The 21,896-nt window shown below is 37.1% G+C and overlaps 2 protein-coding genes across 9 annotated transcripts in view; one reads left to right on the forward strand and one right to left on the reverse strand.

Annotated features, from left to right (window-relative positions):
* The window catches only part of LOC126870615 (uncharacterized), a 92,593-nt gene extending 78,949 nt beyond the window's left edge, over positions 1-13,644 (forward strand). For 4 of the 5 annotated variants that reach the window (XM_050628484.1, XM_050628486.1, XM_050628487.1 and 1 more), the window contains one exon: positions 9,482-13,644. In XM_050628484.1, coding sequence (XP_050484441.1) covers positions 9,482-9,943 — 462 coding nt within the window. In that variant the 3' untranslated portion in view covers positions 9,944-13,644. The remainder of the gene's footprint in view (positions 1-9,481) is intronic. The other variant, XR_007691379.1, reaches the window with a different exon arrangement.
* Positions 13,645-15,836: 2,192 nt separating this feature from the next.
* Positions 15,837-21,152, reverse strand: LOC126870622 (general transcriptional corepressor trfA-like). Of its 4 annotated transcripts, none has more exons than XM_050628502.1 (3): positions 20,737-21,152; positions 19,546-19,603; positions 15,837-19,371 (listed from the first exon to the last, which is right to left on the reverse strand). In XM_050628502.1, exon 3 carries the CDS (start codon positions 19,351-19,353, stop codon positions 18,079-18,081), a length of 1,275 nt encoding a protein of 424 aa, XP_050484459.1. In that variant the 5' UTR covers positions 19,354-19,371; positions 19,546-19,603; positions 20,737-21,152; the 3' UTR covers positions 15,837-18,078. The 4 variants fall into 4 exon arrangements, with proteins under 4 accessions (XP_050484459.1, XP_050484458.1, XP_050484457.1 ...); XM_050628501.1 differs by having other exon boundaries at positions 20,419-21,152; XM_050628500.1 differs by having other exon boundaries at positions 20,280-21,152.
* Between the last annotated feature and the right edge of the window lie 744 nt (positions 21,153-21,896).

The following is a 21,896-nucleotide window of genomic DNA, read 5'->3' on the forward strand; positions in this document are numbered from 1 at the left end:
ATAAAAAGACGATGGGATTTCGTATTTTCGAGCAGTAAGGTAGAACGGAACAAAGTCTGGTTTTCCAGAATTGCTGTTTTGTGTTCGTAATTTCTCGCGCTTCTCCTCTCCCTCCGTCGATTTCACTCGCAACAGAGCTGCGTCTATGAAAATAGTGAAAAATCGTTTCCATGTTGTATCCTTTTTTGTTTGCGTTGAAACGAAGCGACGAAAATTGGTAACAGAATTTCGTCGAAATTTTCCTTTGTTCGCCTGGAGCCCTTAACGTCGAAAACGAAGCTCGTTACGCTGAAGAGAAACGGTTTCGCTCGTTTTGGAATCGCGTAAACAAGGAACAAACGTGTTGCGCAAAATTCCTCGTGGTTGACAAAATGGTCGTAATTGGAAACGTACGCGGAACGCTTTAACCCGGAAGATCGTCAGAGATCGACGCTGAAACACGTTGAAATTTGCCAGGACGAATCCGTCGGCAGGAAATTTCTAATTAGACCATCGAAATAACGTGTCGCGACGCGAGATCGACCGGTTTCGCAATTAAGTTATTCACCTCGAAAGTAGTTCGATCACGAGCCAGCCAGACCGAACGTGTTTCATCCTGCTGCCTGGTATTGTACGCTCTTGTCGTAGAGCGAAAACGGCTGTCGTCAAAGGTGTTGGAAAACCGCAGTCTCCGGAATATTGGCCCGAGCCAGCGAAACCTCGTCTGCGTGGTTAACGCTTTGAAAAGTTAGCTCCGCGAAGGAACCGTGTAAATTTGTTATCAACTGGCGAATTGATAACTTTGATAGTAAATCGACGAAAAATCCGCTGTTAATTTGCCAGAATGCAGCATAGCTTTTGGATTTTTATCATTCCGAAATACATTGTCAAAATCTACATCCTAAATAGTAGTAGTAGTTTTATTTATTATCGTTTATTTACTTGCATTTCTTTTGCTATTGCAAAGTGTGCCATGTATTTTACATACACCTCGCATGTTTTACTTTCTCTATCGTATTTTTCTAATTACTATTAATCTATTTATATGCATATTGTATGCATAAGACAGAGCAGCTAAATAGGATCATTTAAATATCTGCATTATTTGTCGTATAGAAAGTCGTATAAAAAAGCTTCGGAGGAGGAAGTTGCACTGTTTGGAGGAATTTTTAGAAAATTCGAATCTCAAAATTAAGTGATCACGATGATAGATCGTTGAATTTGTTCTTTCCTTTTTTTCACGCTGCACGAAAATATCCAGAAATAAATGTGTACAGGGTTATTAACAAAGATATATCACAGCCATCGAGGTCTGGTAAAAGAATGATCATTAGAAAAAGCTATTTCCTGTGTTACATGCGCTCCTCGAAACAGTACAACTTTCTCCCGAGAAGTTATCTTTATACGGCAACAAGTAATGCAGATATTTTATCCGGTGATTTCATCTCGCTCGGCCGCTCTGTATTTATCGTGCTTGCCCTATATTTGTTTCCTGTCGTGTCTTCTTCCTCGCGTGATTATTTCCCTCACTTTACTCCCATCTAATATCTTCCTTTTTTTTTCAGTATCTGCTTCGTTCATGTGTAACGTGTACCCTTCTTCAGTCTCGTGTAAAGTATTCTCTTTAGATGTTTTCCAGGTTTCTCTACTTTCTTGCATCCCCTGCGCTACATTTTTCATTGTTTCGCATACTATTTCGCAAAATTGGCATCTTCTCTTTCGTTTCTCTTCCTAATAACATCCCAAGTAATTACTAATTTCTGGCGGCGTGATTCGTGCTAATTGTGGCGGAAAATTTTGCACTCGTTTTCCATAGACGGCGCAATCTTTTCTTCGAACTTTCCTTGCTCAAGAAACGAATGAAATTTTTCGAATGCATTCATGCACGAGTAGGTAGGAAATCGTTGATGAATTTGAAACGCGATCGAAGGGGATGCACGTAACTCGTCGTCGAATTCTGCTTCAAGACTTCTTATTCATTTTCCATGGAATTCGATTCTTCTTCGAGCCTTCCTTCGTTAAAAAACGAATGGAGTTTTCCGATAGTATTCGTGATCAGCGCGGATATTAGATTGTAGTAAACTAGTTTGAAACACGACTTGAAGAGAATCGCGTGTAACGTAATTCATCGCATCCAAATCAATCGTTTTTGGTATCTCTCTTCGAGTCTTTCTCGAGAAGCAAATGAAATTTTTCAAGAGATAAATGGCAGATCGTAAACTAGCGAATGAGTGACACACGCTACGCGAATTCTTCTCCATTTACACGCCAAATTCGCTCAAAGAATTCCTTATTCTTGTCGCGTAGAACTCCATCGTTCTTGGAATACCTGAAATTTTTCAGAACCGCTTATCCATAGACGACGAAGAGATAGAAGATAGTAGACGACTTTGAAACACAGTGAAAAACGATCCATACAACGTAATTCGCTAGCAATTCGCTCAGAGAATTTTCTATTCACCTCAGATCGAGCTCGATCGTTCTTATAGCATCTGAAATTTTTCAGAACCGCTTATCCATAGACGACGAAGAGATAGAAGATAGTAGACGACTTTGAAACACGGTGAAGAACGATCCATAAACGTAATTCGCTAGCAATTCGCTCAGAGAATTTCTTATTCGCCTTTGTATCTAGCTCGATCGTTCTTAGAGTTGTGAAACTTTTTCAAAACCGTTTATCCATAGACGACGAAGAGATAGAAGATAGTAGACGACTTTGAAACACAGTGAAAAACGATCCATACAACGTAATTCGCTAGCAATTCGCTCAGAGAATTTCTTATTCGCCTTTGTATCTAGCTCGATCGTTCTTAGAGTTGTGAAACTTTTTCAAAACCGTTTATCCATAGACGACGAAGAGATAGAAGATAGTAGACGACTTTGAAACACAGTGAAAAACGATCCATACAACGTAATTCGCTAGCAATTCGCTCAGAGAATTTCTTATTCGCCTTTGTATCTAGCTCGATCGTTCTTAGAGTTGTGAAACTTTTTCAAAACCGTTTATCCATAGACGACGAAGAGATAGAAGATAGTAGACGACTTTGAAACACAGCCAAGAATGATCCATACAACGTAATTCGCTAGCAATTCGCTCAGAGAATTTTCTATTCACCTCAGATCGAGCTCGATCGTTCTTATAGCATCTGAAATTTTTCAGAACCGCTTATCCATAGACGACGAAGAGATAGAAGATAGTAGACGACTTTGAAACACAGCCAAGAATGATCCATACAACGTAATTCGCTAGCAATTCGCTCAGAGAATTTTCTATTCACCTCAGATCGAGCTCGATCGTTCTTATAGCATCTGAAATTTTTCAGAACCGCTTATCCATAGACGACGAAGAGATAGAAGATAGTAGACGACTTTGAAACACGGTGAAGAACGATCCATAAACGTAATTCGCTAGCAATTCGCTCAGAGAATTTCTTATTCGCCTTTGTATCTAACTCGATCGTTCTTAGACTGTTTCTTGAAATCTTTCTCGGAGGCGAATGAAATTCTGCAAAACCGCTTATCCATAGACGACGAAGAGATAGAAGATAGTAGACGAATTTGAAACATAGTCGAAAATGTTATGTGCATAACGTATACACGTACGGGCAAAGATTATTTTTGCCAGCACCACTACCACGCACCTGTCTCCCAGCCGATCGATCGACCATTAACGTCAAAGCCGACGCTAGAGGGGCGCCGAGGGAAACGAGGGTGACTAGGGTGCACTTTTGCGATCAAGTGTACCCGGCAAGTGGCAGAGGCGCTAGTCCGTCAGCCTGGGGCTATTACTTTGCATACATACAGGTAGCCTTCCATACACCGCTAGGCTTGGAAATCGATGAACTAAAATAAATACCTGCGACGAAAGCCACTCTCTCTTTGTCTACCAGTTTGCTGCCTGGCGTTTCTCCTACGTTTCCTCTGCCTCTTTTCGTTTAATCTCTATTTCTTCTATCAAACGTATATTTATATTCCTCGTACGTATACAGTGGACGAAGTCGACAGTGGCTCACGAAAGAATTCGAATACTCTTCGAATGTTTTTAACACTGTGTATTTTAACGAAATACATTTTCACATCTAATTAACGATCCTAACGAGACACGATTGTCCTGATAACATTGCAAATGAACCTGGAAACGTGTATACAAGTTACAGGATATTTATTGCAAACATACACTTCGCGAAGAACACCGAGGTGTTTCAACATTTCGACTGCAGGTCATCCGAAAAGTTTCTTTCGTTTTATAAGAAAGTAGTGGATGCACAACATTTTTCGTTTTATATTATTTTATCGAATTACGTATGATCCATTTTGTTTTATCAAAGTAAAAATCACAACGTTCGACAGATCAGGTTTCACGTTTGTATAAAGATGCTTCGTTGTAAGAGACGTGTCGGTAAAAGAAACTTTTCGGACAACCTAATATTTAATAAGCCGCGATATCTATCTATCTAGAAAGATCATCTTTTAACTATAATTGTATAACGTTGAAGACTTTTGTTCGCCATGTATACTAGTTTTTCATTGAATGTAATGTCGCAACGAGCGTCTTGTAACTTTTATATAGTACAATTTCGAAGTGGCTTCAGATCGTAGCGGTACAGTTACGAGACACGCGTCTCACTACGGTGCTAATGAAATTTCAAAAAGTTTCGTATAACGTATGTTATAAAATCATAAAAATTTTCTGTGCCAAATATTCCTGGAACTGACGTGTTCGTGATTTTCTTTCATCGTCTGGTCTTGCAATTTCCTCGATTCTTCACGCAGCTAACAGATCAGCAGAATTGAACTAATCACGCCACGAGTTGCGAGTTGCTATTATTAATTCGAAAAGTTCATTTTAAAAACGACACTTATCAGCTCTTTTATTTTTCCAGAAAAACAAAACGACTCTCTACAGTGGCTAGAAAAATTATTTTCACGTGCCCTTATTTGAAGTTTTGAAGAGTTCCTTTTTTTGTTTACTAAATCCTTTTGTTAGCCACAGTTCGTTTTTACAGTACCAATAATTTGTAGTCGCGTGAAAATATTAGGAAATTTGATATTCTATTTGAACTTACGCTATTAAGCCAATTAATTAGTAATAAATGCCACAGTAAATATTAGGTTGTTCGAAAAGTGTGTTTCTTTTACAGACACGTCTTTTACAACGATGCATCTTTATACGAACATTTTTTTTTATTATTTGGAAGAATTTTACTAACAATTCTCATTGAGAATTATAAGTAAATTATTCTAGCGTTGTACTATAACGTGAACAATATGCGATTATCGTATGATTGATTCTAGCTGAATCTAATTTATACAAACGTGAAACCTAATCTGTCAAGCGTTGTGATTTTTACTTTGATAAAACAAAATGGATTATACGTAATTCGATAAAATAATATAAAACGGAAAATATTGTTCGTCCACTATTTTCTTATAAAACGAAAGAAACTTTTCGACAACGATATGGAAAAATACTTTTGCATCCTATCGTGCCTATTTTATCTTCCAAATATTACAAGAGTATCACGATTCGAATGTTTTATATAATAAATAAAATCGAATAATTTCTATAATATATTTTGCCATATTACGTGCATTCTATACGGTAGACATCGATCGCTTTCAATTTACTAAAAATGCGCAGAAATCCGCGATCTATTCGTAAAACCCGATACGCAACTCGCATGTGTTTGCCAATTCGTCGATGCTACTAATTCGATAAATTATCGTGAAATTTCTGGCCTCCAGCGCGGTTGCTCGACCGGAACGATGAATAACGGCGGCCCGATTTACGGTCCGAGGCGGCGAACTGAAGGCAGACGAGTTTCCGTCACGAGGAAAAACAACGATAAACCGAATAGAGCGTGAAACACGGTCCATGCGTGCGTGAACCTTTCGACTGGTAACAGAATCGCCGCAACAGCCACGTAGACGCGCGCAACGACTCACAGAGAAAATGACTCGACGAATAGAAGAAAGACGTCTCTACGGACTAGCCATTTCACGATTCCATTGTAGTCGGTTGCAATTACGTGGCGAGGCGGCGCACGGTATAATTACGCGATAACCGGGCCAACAGGAACAGTAGTCTCGATTCAACGCCTCGTCTTTATCGACGACGGGATAATTTTTAGTCCGATGAAGCCGCGTCTGGCGGCTTAACGCTAGTTACGAAGTTAGCTCCATGGTAATTTCCAGTTTGCGGAATTCCTGTCCTTTGGCCAATGCTGAATTTCGTTTCCTCCGGCGTATTTCTCCATTATGAAGTAATTATGCGCGTTCTCTTCATTTTTCTATCCGTACAGCCGTTCACAGTGCAGGCAGCAACGTTGGATAAATTTAACAGCGTAAACGCGAGGACACTGCTTCGCGTTTTGCCTCGTCTCTCGTATATATTGACACTTTACCGACTGATAGCCGATTAATCGGCTTTCTGTCGCCGACGCTTACCGACCGTTAGCCTATTAATCGGCTTTTCGTCACCGAAAATATTTCACATTATTCGAGCAGTGATTCGTTATTTGGTACGAAGGTACGTTGCTCAGTTGCGTCAGTTGCGTCGCTTCGTAAGCTCCCACAGTTTTATACCAATTTGAAAAACTTGCCGTTCGCGATGAACGAAAAGAATGGTATCGGAGAGTGTAAACCGAAACAGAGCCGGCGCCAGGAAGAATCTGCGCCTGAGTTGCCGGTCGGACGTGCGTATGCCGTTGAAACGCTAGCGGTCAGTAAAGCGTTAATCTCGACAAATTGAAGTTAAAATATCAAATTAATGGTTTTTAGGGATTAAGGAATAGGTTGTATTTTTTCGTGGAGAATGCCCTGCTGCATCGACCAACGTCGTAAAAAATACACAGGTGCCATTGAAGAAACTAGAGTTTTAGTATCGAGACGCGTTGACACGCGAGAAAATACAAGATAGTAGAAAATAAAATTGCATCAGCCCGATCAGTGTCTTGAAACGCAACATGATTCGTTCAACACGTTTTTTCGATCAAAGCAATAAATAACATATTATCTGAGGTAGTATTTCTTATCGACTGACAGTGTATATAATAGAAGACGCGAGATATTTATTGGAAATATACGTTCGCGCAGGTGATGAAAACGTAGAAATCCTCAATTGTTGATTATACTGACAACACTGATAATAGGAAAGCTCACAAGCTACGGTTTCTACCTTTTCAACTTGCCAATATTTATCGTTAGTTAGGAAATTGTACAGGGAAGACTTTCAATTGTTTTTATCGGGTCGATTCCAATTTTTCCATCGGTTTTTCGGAACAGCTTACGTATAATTGGTATCGTGCAATTTGCAGTACGCACAGTCGCGCGAGAATAAACATTTTTGCAATAGGAAACTAACATTTTTACGATGGGAAATTAATTGAACAAGAAATGCGGAGACACGGTAACATTTTCAACGTGGCCTAACTTTCCGAGAGAATCTCTTCGAATTTCACTTACAAATACTCACGATATAATTCCATCGATAACAAATTTGTCAGGATGACGCTGCAACGTTTAATGTAACACTGAATCAACGATCCTTGACGACAGTTGCGAAATATTTTAAACTCGAGCAGACTAAAACTTATATTCGCGCATAGAAACTAAATGCCGAACGAATAAACGGCGATTTAAATTGCGTAAAATGGTAGAATCGAAAAATTCAATTTGAAAAATCAATTTAAAGTTGATGGAAGATTTTTCAAAATGACGTGAATGGAATGAGATTGCTAGCTAGTTGAGTGAAAAAAAAAAGATAGAAAGGACAAGGGATATTTTCAACGCTCGTCCAATGTCCTCGGTTATAATCGCGGACGTAATATATACGCGAGCGTGGTGATAATTCACCGCGTTGCTCGACAAAATATATCTGCCATAGCGTAGGTAACCGCAATCGTGCCGGATATGGCGTAAAAAATGCAATTTCCAATTTCTATCTCGCAACCTTGAACGGTGCGGTTTATCGCGATAAGCTGGTTGAAATGTTCCAAAGTTGCTCCGTGGAAACGATCTGGTCATCGGTGAGATTCTTGTAATCGACAGATGAAAACGACAGCGTCTTTCTTTTTCTCAATTCCGAGAAGAAAAATTCCAGCTGAAAAATTCACTCGTCTCGCGACATCGTTAAGTTTGCCACTGGAGGTGGTGACGCGGTAAATTCACGAACTTGGAGCGCTTCGAGGTGCAAAATCCGAGCGTGACGATATCGTAAACAACGCGCGTCAAAACGAAATCCATTCTCCGGCGTGAATAAATCATAGGATTATCAGCACGGATCCCACGTAAGTTACTGCCACTTCAGGCTGACTTTCGTGGTCTTACAAGAAGAAAAGAGGGAAGATTCCGCTAAGAAAATGGAGATGCTGTTCCTAGCTTGTAAAACTCGACGGTTGCACCGGCTCTCGTCTATCGACCGCGTTTCGAGGACCGTACAAGGAACTCGTTAACCGGAAATCGAAAGCAAGTTTGTTCGATTTTTACGGGAAACTGAGGGAGGAGAAACAGAGAACGAAGATATTCCACGAGTTTCGTTTAACGGTCTGCAATTGGATATGTTGCAACAAACGATTCTACGAACAACGAAAACGGTATTAACGAACAGTTCTTTACGATTATAATCTTACGATTACAATGAGAATATTGCAACGAACGCGAAAAAAGTGGATACTTTTTAAAACGATTGCATAGTTTGTAAATATCTCGGTGATTATTAATTTTGGATACTATATCGTATAACGTGTTTCTGAGTAAAATTTGATACTTTGGTCGAATTCGCGGAGAAACGTCAAGCATTCAATTTAAAAGATTGATGGTGACCATCGTCTGACGATAAAAAAAGCAAAGTAACAACAAATCGATTGCGGCACTGTACGTCCCCCAGGAAACAATGCAACTTTTGTTTGAAACATTTTTTTCTTGTTTCCACCAAAGCTGTACCATTAGCTTAACTTTTGATGAAAACGGCTCCGTATACAGCCGAAGACAAAAATAAATGGACAGGTATTTTTATCGCGTATTCTATTCGATTAACGTTGAAATTAATTATCTGTTGAAAACAAGCACAAAAGCGGTGCCTCGCGTCTTTCATACGATAAGTTTCACAAAGTAAAAGTTGAAACATCTATCAAACTAGTAACTTTTTGACGTAAGTAGCTCGATAATTTTTTATACAGAATCCTTTACAGAGCTGATCGATGTATTAAGAAATATATAATTCCATTTAAAGAACAAAAATTCGCCTTCGCCTTCGCCTTTGCGCGTCCATCTACAAAATAACAAATAACATGAAAATATGCCCCCCCTTGAAGCCATTCAACTTTTATCCGAAACATTTTTCCGTGTAATTAATAATAACGAAAATATCTCGCCTTAAACTCCTAGGTAACTCACCCTTCATCTTTCATTTTTAAATTTCATCTCAATCCACTTATATTTCTCTCCTCGATTGTACACGCATCGAAGCAAATATTTGTAAATTGAACGCTTCGATCCGTAGCTCTCCTGGCGGCTGGCGGGCATAATTCAGACGTCGAGGTATCTGCAAGCGATGAAAATTCTGAACGGTACCGCGGCCACGGAACAGGCAACGCCGAAGTTGGAAGAATGCGTGAAGCGACAGCTGGCGACTTCCGGTGCACGAACCGGTTCCCGCGAGGTCGCGGAACAGGTGGTCAACCAGCTGGAAAGAACTCTGTACGACTTTCCGTGTCTACGGGGATGCGTAGAGGTGAAGAACTACGCCGATGCTTGTTCCAGTTTGGCCTGGGCCTGTCTGGCGCGTGTCACGCCTTTGGTCCTCGACGTGGCTCAAGCTTTGGAATTCAGACGAGAGATTCATCTGAGGCATCACGCCTCTCCGGATCCGAATGGTACGAGAATTAAGACAGTTTTGTGGCCCGGTTTGAGGGAAGGCTGTCAAGGACCCTGCCTTCACAAGGCGGTCGTTCTTACTTCTTAACATTAACACGTTTTTACCAGTATGTCGATTTCGGCTGACTTTTCCAGTCACGCGAATCGCCTTACTTTAAATCGAGATATACGTAAAATACGTAAGTATACTGGCCATAAGTATTACGTACTTATTACAATTATTATGCAAAACTTTAACGAATTTTATTTTATTCGATATTTTATATTATAAAGCATAAAAGTATGATGATAAAGAATGAATTATTTATAATGAAAGAGCGGAAGGCATTCGATCTAAGGTACCCAATATCGCCAAGTGTCAAAATACTTACGTCCATTAAGAAGTCTAACTTCTGCTGTGAGACACATGCGGTTGCGACTAGATGGTTATGCAAATGCGATATTGTTACTTATGTGTGATAAATATCAACTGGATTGCATGACTAGATCGCGTATTAATCCATTGAAAACCAGGTACAGTGAAATAGTACACGGTATATAGAAGCTGAAGAACAAAATAAATACGAAGTAACTACGTTCAAGATGCAGAAAATGTAATGTTCAAATTAACGTTAAAAAAAGACAGAAGAAAGGTGCAAATGCGATACTATGGTCGATTATCATTGTCACCTTTATACAAAGTGGTCTCAAAATGTATCCGCACACCGTTCTATATATCGTAACATTTATCTATGCAGTAGAATTCATTGAGTTCAAGTGTATTATATTGTATTAACGTTGGTTCTTAATGGATTACAGTATGTTAGGCATATAGCGTCGTATAAGCAACGTCCTTTGAGATACGTGCGGTTAAGGAATTCTTGCTGGGAAATTCAATTGAAAACGCGTAAACTTCTGCGATGCTGCTTCGAATCGAAAGAAAAAGAAGTTGATTTTTAAGTGGAAAGATAAAGTAAAATATGATAAATAGATAAACGGATAGAATCAGAAAGTAAGTTAGAGTCGTGGAGATCACGAAGAGGAAATGCAGACGATGTGGAGTGGGATGTACGCCACTGGCTGCTCCAATTTCCACGCGTGCCTCGTCGCAGTCTTGAATTTCCCAAGGGGAACTGGAATTACATTTATACTCCGTCTTATGTAACAGAAACGCGTCGCACTCTTTACCCTCTAGCGAGATAGGGTTTTAGCGTTAGCGGCGTGATGAGATTCTTTAATGCCACACGATCTCGCGCACGGTGCTCTCGTTGCTAAACAAGTCACAGTTGTTTGCACGATCGAAGATTCTTCGCGGGGATTTTGCAAATAGAAACGAATACCAATTACTTACGCGCGTTTTGATCTTTTTAACGCTATTCAATCTATTAGAGACGAATGATTTATTAAAGATATTGTAAACCCAATATTTCATTTGCGATTTCCTTTTAGTCCGTTCACATTAATAAAGTCCATTAATCTTTCACATTGTAATTATAAAAAAGAATTTACTTAATATCTTTTTCGTTACTATTTCTTCTTTTATCTAGATTCCGCGATTATACGCGTTTTAAAGAAATTGAACTACTATATAGCATTATGATAAATTAGTTTTTCTTTTTGTGCCTTCGATTTGCGTAGTAGCGTCTGTAATGTATATATTATTCTAATACGTTGTTTGTACCTTGATAAAAACAATAACTTACTTTATATTACGTTACTTACGGTTTCTAATAAATTGTTAATTAACGTTGTATTTACACAACTTTTGGACATTTCTTTATTGCTTGCCCTTAATGGATTAACTGCTACCAACATTTTTCAATAGCAACTTCAATTGATTAAAATGGAGAATCTACTACCGAATAATGCATCGAGAGCAAAAATGGATTAACTTCGATGTTCAACAAACTGAATAATTTTCTGTGTAAATTACAATCCGAATATATTTGAGCACTAATGCAAACAACGCAGTTTGTTCCGACGACTTATTTATTTACAAATTTCTTTACAAATTGTTTAAAATGTCGCCCTAACTAACTAAATCACTAACAGATTCTTGCCCGGCGAATCTTATCTCATTCTCCACGACCTACATCTCATATCCCACATTCCATATCATGCATCCCACAACCATTCTCCATACCCAATAAGGTAAGTACACTCATAAGTTGAAACTTTCCATGCTATTATACACACTTATTCTGTATCATGTATTCACTATCCCATATGCGTTATCCCAAACCCATTCCATAATTCACATTTCTATTCCATATTCCGTACTTCATATATCTTATCTCACATCCTATATCATGCATCCTGCAACCAATACTTCATTCTCCATACCCAATAAGGTAAGTACACTCATAAGTTGAAACTTTCCATGCTATTATACACACTTATTCTGTATCATGCATTCACTATCCCATATGCATTATCCCAAACCCATTTCATAATTCACATTTCTATTCCATATTCCATACTTCATACATCTTATCTCACATCCTATATCATACATCCTGTAACCAATACTTCATCTTTCATACTTAATAAGGTAAGTACATTCATAAGTAGCAACTTATCATGATATTATACGTACATTTCTATACCCTACATCCAACATCGTATCATTTTCCACAAAGAAAAGTTATCCCCACAAAATGAAATTGAGTTCCTGCGAATTATCCACAAGACGCAATTCATTTCCCACAAATTTCTCACAAAACCCACAAGAAATTGACACTTCCCGCGAGCGAAATTCGCCAGCCCGCGATATGAAGTTCGTTGCCCACAATTTCCCACAAAAGCCCATAAAAAATTGACACTTCCCACAAACGAAATTCGTCATGCCACAGTTAGGTGTCGCGGTGTTAATGAAATTTCAAAACGTTTCCTATAAAACGTTCGATATACATATTCATAAAAATTTGTATGCTAAGTGTTCGAATATCTTTATGAACTACTCTACGAGTATGTTTCAATTCAAAACTCAAACTCACATCCAGAAGAAACGCGGCTTTGTCAATGTCGTCGATGCGTCCATGAATAATTGCAAAAATATCTGTCGTGCACTTCAACATCGAGTCGTGTTGCACGGTTACTTCCACCTAGAATCAGAAGTTACCAGGAAACTGTCCGTAAAACTTTTCTCGCGTCAGATGCTCCACCTTCGAAAGAAACCGTAACTGCCCTGGGGTATCGCTGAGATTTTGTATTAGACGAGGAATAGTAGCCACAGATGCTTTGGAAATATCGATGTATCAAGTCGGTAGCAGGCAGCCACATGGCGAAACTTGTCGGTTCTTGAACTTTCGAATTCTTTACACGAGCGCGCTGCGATATCTTCCCCTCGTCGTTGATATAATGCGGAGAAAACTCGAGGAAAAATGTCTCTCTTGCGATCCTCTTCGCGTAGGGCAGTCCATTTTTTTGCGAGGGTAATCAGATCATATAAGCGCTTTAAATCTCGCGATAAATCATTTCGTGAGTGGAGCTATACGTCGAGCATAGTAATTCTGGGCGTAGTTAATCCATTAGAAACCGCATAGCGAAGTAAATGTAAAAATTACGTATATGGAATATTATTGAAGAATGTACAAAAGTACAGAGCTATGCAAATCTATACAACGATCAATTCTTGGAACATTTGAATATACGTATAATAATGTGGATCCTTTGTAAAGACGATTGAAAAATAGAGATTGTAAATGCAAGAAATTGTTGCATTTTTATACTCCCAAACTTTTGGTATTATTTTTTATCCAATAAATTCATCGAAAATAAACAATCTTTTCTCATAGAAACGACGAGAAAAATGTTACTCGGACAGCGTGAGTTTGGATAGTCAAACTTGTACTGTACTTCGATTTATTCGAAAAGATACTGGGATGTAGCTAGAAGATGAAAGGGGAATAGAAAAATAGAATTCAATGACGTAAATTGACAGAAGAAACGTTTTAAATGAAAACTTGCGTTAACGCAAACGTTTGCCCTTAGTGGGTTAATGTACTTAAATAAATACACCGTCTCGTATAAGAAAGTTAATGCTTTTGTCTTCTAATGAATATCGCCATTGCTTAAACTTAAGCTGTATTGGATTAGCGTTTAACGATCACCCAATTCCATGTCCATAAGTATTTGAAACTTTCACATTATTGCGAATAAAACTCTTTAATCTAATCTTGGCTTACCATCTTATCTCGGTCAAACATGTATAGTTAATGGATAGTGATGAAAACGATAGTTGATATTAATTAGTATAAATAAAAGAAAAAAGCCGCAATTGAATGAAAAGTAATTATGTGCAGGTGCCTAAGTTCAGTGATTTTAAAACAATTTCGAAACACCACCAGCATATATTTTTATACGTTTATGTGGATCGGTAAAACCATTCATTATAAGTAAATACAGATACTGTGTACTTTAGTTTTCATTCCACGGGAATTTTGTTTTAATATCGTTATTCTGTAATAATACCATTGAAACGTTATTTGTAATCATTGCAAATAATAATTTCATACAGTCAATAATTTTAATTACATTTGTTTAACGTTATTGAGTTCTGAAATAAGAAATATTGTACTATCTCTCTCTCTCTCTCTCTCTCTCTCTCCCTCTCTGTCGTGAAATTGCAATAATAACAGTAACGTAATTTCCTTTGATTGTTCTAAGGATTAAATTTAATAGAACATTTATAATCTTAATTATGACAAGGATTACAGAATTAAGGGTAGAGAGTCGTCTTTTCTGTTACAACTAGGCTGCGGATTTTTATGCAAACGCATACTTTTATAAACCTAATTAAACAAATGGGGTCTACGTATAAATTTACCTCGTCCACTAAATATTATAAAAAATATTATACTTTGAATATCGTCGCGTGTTACGTGCATTCTTGAAATTTGAAAATTCCTGTGAACGTATAAAATCGTTCTAAAAATCTGCGATCTAATTACAACTTCGGAAACTTAATAAAAATATAAATCTTTCGATTGTATTGCAGCAAACGTCCAAATACTTACGAACGGTGGTATACTTTGTCCTCCGTTCTAATACTAAAAACCGGAAACGATCCTAGCGATTAAGAGTTAGGTAAGAAAGTTTCGTTTGAAACACGATTAGCACGAAACAGAAAGCAGTCCAGAGAAATATACAGTGGCCCTAAAAGCCGGCGATTAATGCGACGATTAACGCCGAGCTGCGATAAATTCTTAACGAGCCTGCAAGCACGTACAATAAGTTCTCGAACAAATACGAGGCCCCGTGCGTTTCAAACACTTCGAAATTATCCTGAGCAAACTCGCAAGGAATGCGAGCCAATTCGTTTAAGGCGCAGCGTTGTTATCCTTTAACAGATTGGCTGCCACGGTGGTTATCAATGACTCGCGTAACTTTTCTCAACTTTCAAAAACGATTAAAATAAGATAAATGTCACAGAGCGAAAAATGTTCAACGACGCGAATGGCTTGTAACGTTGTTGGAGAGAAGGCGTGCAAATACAATAATTAATGATAATTTTGGAAAAAATGCAATGTCATAGTGCAGTACACGAGTCGTTCAGAAGGCACACTGATATCGATTCTATAAATTGAAATGTACAAAAAACTGACGATACCTATGTGATAATGAACGACTGTCTTTTAAAATTTATATTGGAATTTACCATTATTTGCCATAATCGGCTTCTCCGATAAATAAGCTTATGCAAGCTAATCGGTTGTTCCCTAAAAATTGCGTATTAAGTAATGAAAACTTAATGTGAACTTAAACGTTCACTTAAGTAATGAAATAAAAAAATTAATAAGAAGCGGAGTCGTCATATTTTAATCCATCGAGGCTCCCAGAATAAAATGTATGAAATTCGCGTGGCAGTCAACGCGTTAAGCGTATAGTATCAAAGTAACTGACTCGATTGCAGCTGTCAGGTTGCATTCCGGCGAGTTAACGCGTGTACTTGAAAACGCGGTATACGGAGAGAGCCGAGGTTAAAGTACCGTAACGACTAGTCTCTCAGATTTCCAAGGTTTATTATAAATCTCATTTTCTATATACATTATTCATACATGGTTTCAATCTTTCCTGTTTGTGTTCTCGCTTAATGTAACATGTAGAAAAGTGCATGGAGTGATTACGTGTTTGGCCCTGATGAATTTCAACAGTTGCACTTGAAGTATGAGCATATGAATTTCTACGTAGAAGATGAACGTGCCTCTGTTATTCGATCAAAAAAATGTCATGGAGAGCAGTTTGAAAAATACGTCATACATATCTATCTATGTATTTCTGTGTATTTACCGTACATGTAATGGTAAAAAGTGAGCTTTACGGCTTTGGTCGAAACACTCGACAGTTTCGTACTCGCAACACGTAATAACGCGAGCTCCGTCGAGTCTCGAGTATTTACATCGAATTTAATAAACTTTCGATCTCAAATGTTTCGCATTGTCCCATCTACATAACAATCGACAATCAATCGTTCAACAAAGAACAGTATCGAGCGCGCTTCACGGACAGCGACGAGCTGTGGAATCGCACGCGATTTCCTTCCAAGTCGTTTCGAATCCTTTGTAGTATAAGTCAATGTACTGCTACTTTTCAAACAAAATAACGTGTGCTGCATTTATCTTTTTCAAGAAGTTCACATTGTATCAAATCGTCGCTCTAGAAAATAAAATTAATATTTGATTAATTATGAAGCTAGAGAAATGACACTTTGAAAGATTGGAACAGGTCCAAATTTCCAAAATCTTGACTTATACTACTATGACTTTCAATCCACCGAATGAAGACCACACAGGAAAAAATGTAGTAAATCTATGCTACTTGATTTTCTAATTTTTATCCCACTTAGTGACAAAAAAATGTATTTTGATATGGGATATTTAAAAATGGAAATAATCTGATAGAAGATGTAAGCACTTTGAATATTGATTTAGCCACTGTATCTTAATTTAGTTGATACCTTTTACATGTTCAAGAGAAGAACACATTTAATTCTAAAATCAAATACAAAAGTAGATCTTTTTATATAGAATCGATTGAAAATAGATTGAGTCCTAAAATTGTTCCATAAAAGGAAGGAATTATGTGACTTACGATGTTTTCGATTGTGGCCTTCGTAGGGAAATTTATTCGACGTTGATTGACAAATCTAATATTTTTAAATATTTTTAGCTTCATCGCTGAACATGGCAAGCGCTGTCCATAAAATACGAGCTATCTCGCAACAATGATTTATCCTATATAAATATGTAAAATTGCCACTACGATCTCGTTAGTTTGAGATTTTCGTGAATTCCGCGATAAAAAGTATGTAAGCTCTAGAATTGCTTCGACAAACGGACGCACACGGTAAACAGGGTATTTTATACAATACCCTCAAGTTTCCAATTGACTTAGTTACCTCGTTCATCGAAACGTAAACTTATCCCTCCTAAAAAATGTATTCTCTGATGCTAATCGACTTACGTCTACACTGTAAGAAAATATACTTTATAACGTTAAAAAGTAAAATAATTTGTTGCATCGTATCTCTTATAATATGTAAACTGAAGCGGACGAAACGGACAAAGAAAAAAGTGTGATTTATTTTCCCGTTGACTCGCGAACAATGTTATCTTGTACATAAACGAGAATCGATCGATGCGATCAAACTAATCCACGCGAACGATATATAGCATATTCGAAAAATATATCTTATCCATTGTATGATTATATACCGTAAATTTCCTATTCGATGAAATAGCTTTTTCAAGTGACGAGAAGGGGGATTCTACCATTACATATTTCCTATAATTACATTCTGTTGTTTGTATAAAATATACTCGACCGCTAGTTACAAATATAAGACTTAATAATATACACATAATATATATAGTCAAAGTTTAAAAGATTATTCATTAAGAACGCGATGTCTTTTCATGAGCCTCTGAAGTGTAGAATTGCACGGTCTATTATACGTATGTAACTCGTATGAAGAGTAAAAATGCTTTAGAAAAAGTACGGTGCTATAAATATATTTCCGTAAAAAGGAAGAAGAACAAACATAGAAACAGATACGAATAAATGAAAAACATGTTCTCTTTACGCTATTAAAGAAAAATAATTCAGCGTTATAACTCGATAATATGTTAACGCATGTATGTACCTAGTGTGTTTGTGAAGACGCATGGGATGGCACGAATCGCTGCCTTCGTGTGAAAAGATATATAAAACTCTTTTTCATCAATGGTGCGATTCGATGGTAATTTACATGATAGCACACCATTTTTTGCTACCTTCGTTTGCTGGTTTACTATTCTCGTCCAGTTCCAATCTACCAGTCTTAAATTTCAAGTCTGAAACCGGGGTAGAAACTTGTATAGGCTTGCGTAACCCTTTCAATAAACTGATAGGACTATGTAACAAGCTGTTCTCAGTATCAGTTTTCTGCTTTTTCATAGAATTCCAGTCTTCGGTGTCAAGTTTTCGTTTTCTTTCGCTCGAACTACCATTTGTGGTAGAAAGTGTGTCAGATAAATCGGTACTATAACGAAGAATCTTAAAATCCATTGCTTCGTCCTGCGGCAACGATGCGCTCGACGTATTGACGAACATCGAATCGCTCGGCGAGTACCTATACTCGCGTAAAGTCACGTGACGCATTCTGCTGAGAGAACGCCGGCCAGAAATGCTTCTCAGCGTCTTCCCGAAGGACATATCCTTCGGCGGCTGGCTCGACATACTGTGACTAGCGTTACTCGTGTCGAATAACTTCGAATTCTCTTTTAAACAATCGTTCAACTTAATCTGCACGTCCTTCAACATTATCGAAGGATCGTACGAAACGAACGATATATTCTTGCTGATGCTTTCCTCGGCTATTTCCATTTCCTTTTCCTTTTCCTTCTCGACATCATTCTGTGATAAAATTTCAGATGCTTCAGATATTTCCGACGTTGTGAACTCTATGACATCTGCCGAATTACTTTCCGTGTCGGTTTGAGATTCGCTTTGCAAGTCTTCCTTCTCATGTATGTCGTCTTTTGTCATCTCCTGTTCGGGAGGGCATTTTTCATCATTTTCCTTTTTTAAATCTACATTGTCTGTCTTTTCTGTAATTGTGTTTTCAATATTATTTTCTATTTCAAATTGTAAATTTAGATTGTTCTCCTGGCAATCTTCTTGATTTTTATCAGAATTGCTTGCTTCCTTCTGGCATTCCAATTGCTCTTTCTCAATCATTACTTCTGCATTTTCCAAATCATCCTGTGTTTTCAACACTGAAATGGATTCGGAAGGAGTATCACTAACATACTCCTTATCAGATTCCTGTGTATCTTTAAAACTATCATCTTTAGTATATTCCACCTGTACAGTTGGATTTAGCTTTGGATCTGCTTCTTCTGATTCTGGCTGCATCTTTGCAGAGTTTGATTCTTCACTTTGTTGTGAAACAATTGATTTTTTTTCCTTAGAGCTTCCAGCTGTTTTATCTGGATTTCCTGTTCCCTGTTTTGCAGAATGTTCTAATTCAACTTTCATTGGCTCCTGAATTTTGCTCTATAACAAACATAATATTCCACATATTTAGCAAGTGAGTTAACATTTGAAGATTTTTAAATGATTAAGAATTAGAAGATTAATGACAAGGCTTAAAGTGATATTAGATATAAAGAAATAATGTTAGATATAAGATAATAGAATATAAAGAAGATAAGAAATGATTAAACTCACTTTAAAGTTTTTCCTTTGATTATGTGATACTCTCTTTATTAAGGTATTCAATTTAGATCTGAAATAAAAGTATTGCAATGTTCAAAATCATTAGAAAAGAATTATATGGATATTTATAATCAATCTCCACAGAGCAAGAAATTCTGGAGGTGATGAGAGGTACTGATCCAAAAAAAAAAAAAAACTTGACAAAGCAGCTAAACCAAAGTTTCTCCCCTGTATCTATTTAACAAACCTTAGACCTATACGTTTTCGCCTATTTGCCCATTTATTCCCAATTATTTCTAGCTTATAGTCATACAACAAATATTTCATCAATTTTCTCAATAAATTTGTTCGCAATTTGTGTAGCTTAGTTTACATACGTAAATCAACTGATTGTGAGAGTTGAGAAATTCGAAAAAATATATGAGAAAATATAAAAAGTCTCAATCTATGAAACGTTTATAAGATATCAATGTTTATCTTCTGACAAAATTGGGTAACACTTGTCTCGGATATTTCAAAGAAAAAAAAACACGTAGCATCAAAGAAAGATTATCCACAGGCGGCAGTGTGTCCGGCGACGTGTGTAGAAAGACGATCAAAAAAAGATTTGTTATACTCGAGACGCGTTTAACTCGAATAACTCGAATGAGACAGAATGAGAAAAAGGAGGTACTAACAAGCGAGAAGACTAAACAGAGAAACTATGGATAAACTTGTTGTTCGCTGGGCTGATTGGTTTTACAAACCTGTTCGAAATCTTGGATTTGTGCTGTCTCTTGCGCAAGCTAGTTTCAGAAGGATTTGGCGGCGCGGTCGTTGCCTTCAGTCTCCGATTGTACAAATTCCTCTCATCGCCCCCAGGTGTCGCCTTCTTTGGCGTCTTACCCATAATGTTAGCGTACGTTTACGTCTTGGCTATTTAACTCGTTTAATCTTTCCACGCCCTTTTTCGTAGGTCTACCCTCACCCACGTAAATGCAACAAGCCCCTGTCGTTTAGTTACGGAAGACCGAGTTTATCTACCTGTGCCTTTACTTTGCCTTTTACCTACAGATATATATCTCGATCGTTCTTTTTCTCTATTTCTGTGTCTTTAGTTTTGTTGCCCGTTCACTTATAACATTACGTACTTGAGTATAGAATATTATTCGAAAAGCACATCGCAAGACGCAATAATATATCGTAACTTAAGAATTAGCGTACATGATTCACACAGACGCCATGTAATACGCTGCTTGATTTCGAGACCGTGTAAATGTACGCGCCAAGATCACGTCGAAACAGCCACCTCGACAACCCATACAAATTTATCGCTAGTTTTCGAGTCACTATCGCTCTGGAACTTCTTAATTGGATTAAGATATTTTACGTAACTGATCCAGCGGAGATACGTATTCAGAGGAAAGTGTCAACGCCGTACGCTAACCATACACGTGCACACACTCACGACCGGCTACTTTATTCCTTACTTCGATACTAGCGGTAAATTCCGTTGACAAATAACGCAATCCGACACGAGTATGGCGCAGCGCTGCTGTCGTTTGCCGCGTTGGTCTCGTTTTATATAAAACATGCACTTAAATGAAAGGATTAGACATATTTCTGGCACACTACATGGCAAAGTCATATTTCATGAAGTTCTACGTAGTATATATTGTGATTTATGAGTTAAAATTAATCGATTGATATATAATATGTAGTATGTTTTTCTATATTTATATATTATATTATATGTAGTTCAGAATATTGAATATTATTTTATAATATGTTAAAAAAACACTAATTTAAGATGCACTAACTATACTTACTATAAAAATATATCATGTAAATAGTAGATGGTAAAAACTAATACGCGTAAATAGAAAAATGTTATAATATTAAGAGAAAATTTGTATAACTATATAATATATATAATGTTTATAATTACTGTTCTCTAACTTTAAATACATAAATATGTAAATAAGGAAAGACAAAGACTATACAAATCATAAAGTACAACTTGATAATAGGATAAAATTGACTATGTTTGCTTATTTCAAATGTTCATTGATATTTGATTATTAGGCTGTGGATATTCATGCATTTATTTTTTTATCAAATGATTTAAAAAGTGAAACTTAAATAAGGATTTGTTTCGTGTAATAAATAAAATATTTACACCTTTTAATTTTCCATAAATGCAGAAATATTCAGTCTATAAACAAATTTTATTTTCAGATACACTCTATTTATAGTTATTTATAATTATGAACAGTAAATTTCAATGTTTTTTAAAAGATATGTATGACGATATTCAAATTTCAAAAAATGCAAAAAAACATGATACTAATCGTTTTATGGTATAGTCTTCATGTACCTTTTGT

The sequence above is a fragment of the Bombus huntii genome, chromosome 10 (genome assembly GCF_024542735.1).
Source record: "Bombus huntii isolate Logan2020A chromosome 10, iyBomHunt1.1, whole genome shotgun sequence".
NCBI classification, from domain to species: domain Eukaryota; kingdom Metazoa; phylum Arthropoda; class Insecta; order Hymenoptera; family Apidae; genus Bombus; species Bombus huntii.

Excerpts from the sequence above, each read along its gene's own strand:
- LOC126870622 (XM_050628500.1), bottom strand. The coding sequence starts at position 20,422 with ATGGGTAAGACGCCAAAGAAGGCGACACCTGGGGGCGATGAGAGGAAT. Across the intron at positions 19,604-20,279 it reads AAATCCAAGATTTCGAACAG|ATCTAAATTGAATACCTTAA; the intron begins GTTTGTAAAACC and ends CTTTTATTTCAG. Across the intron at positions 19,372-19,545 it reads ATCAAAGGAAAAACTTTAAA|AGCAAAATTCAGGAGCCAAT; the intron begins GTGAGTTTAATC and ends TGTTTGTTATAG.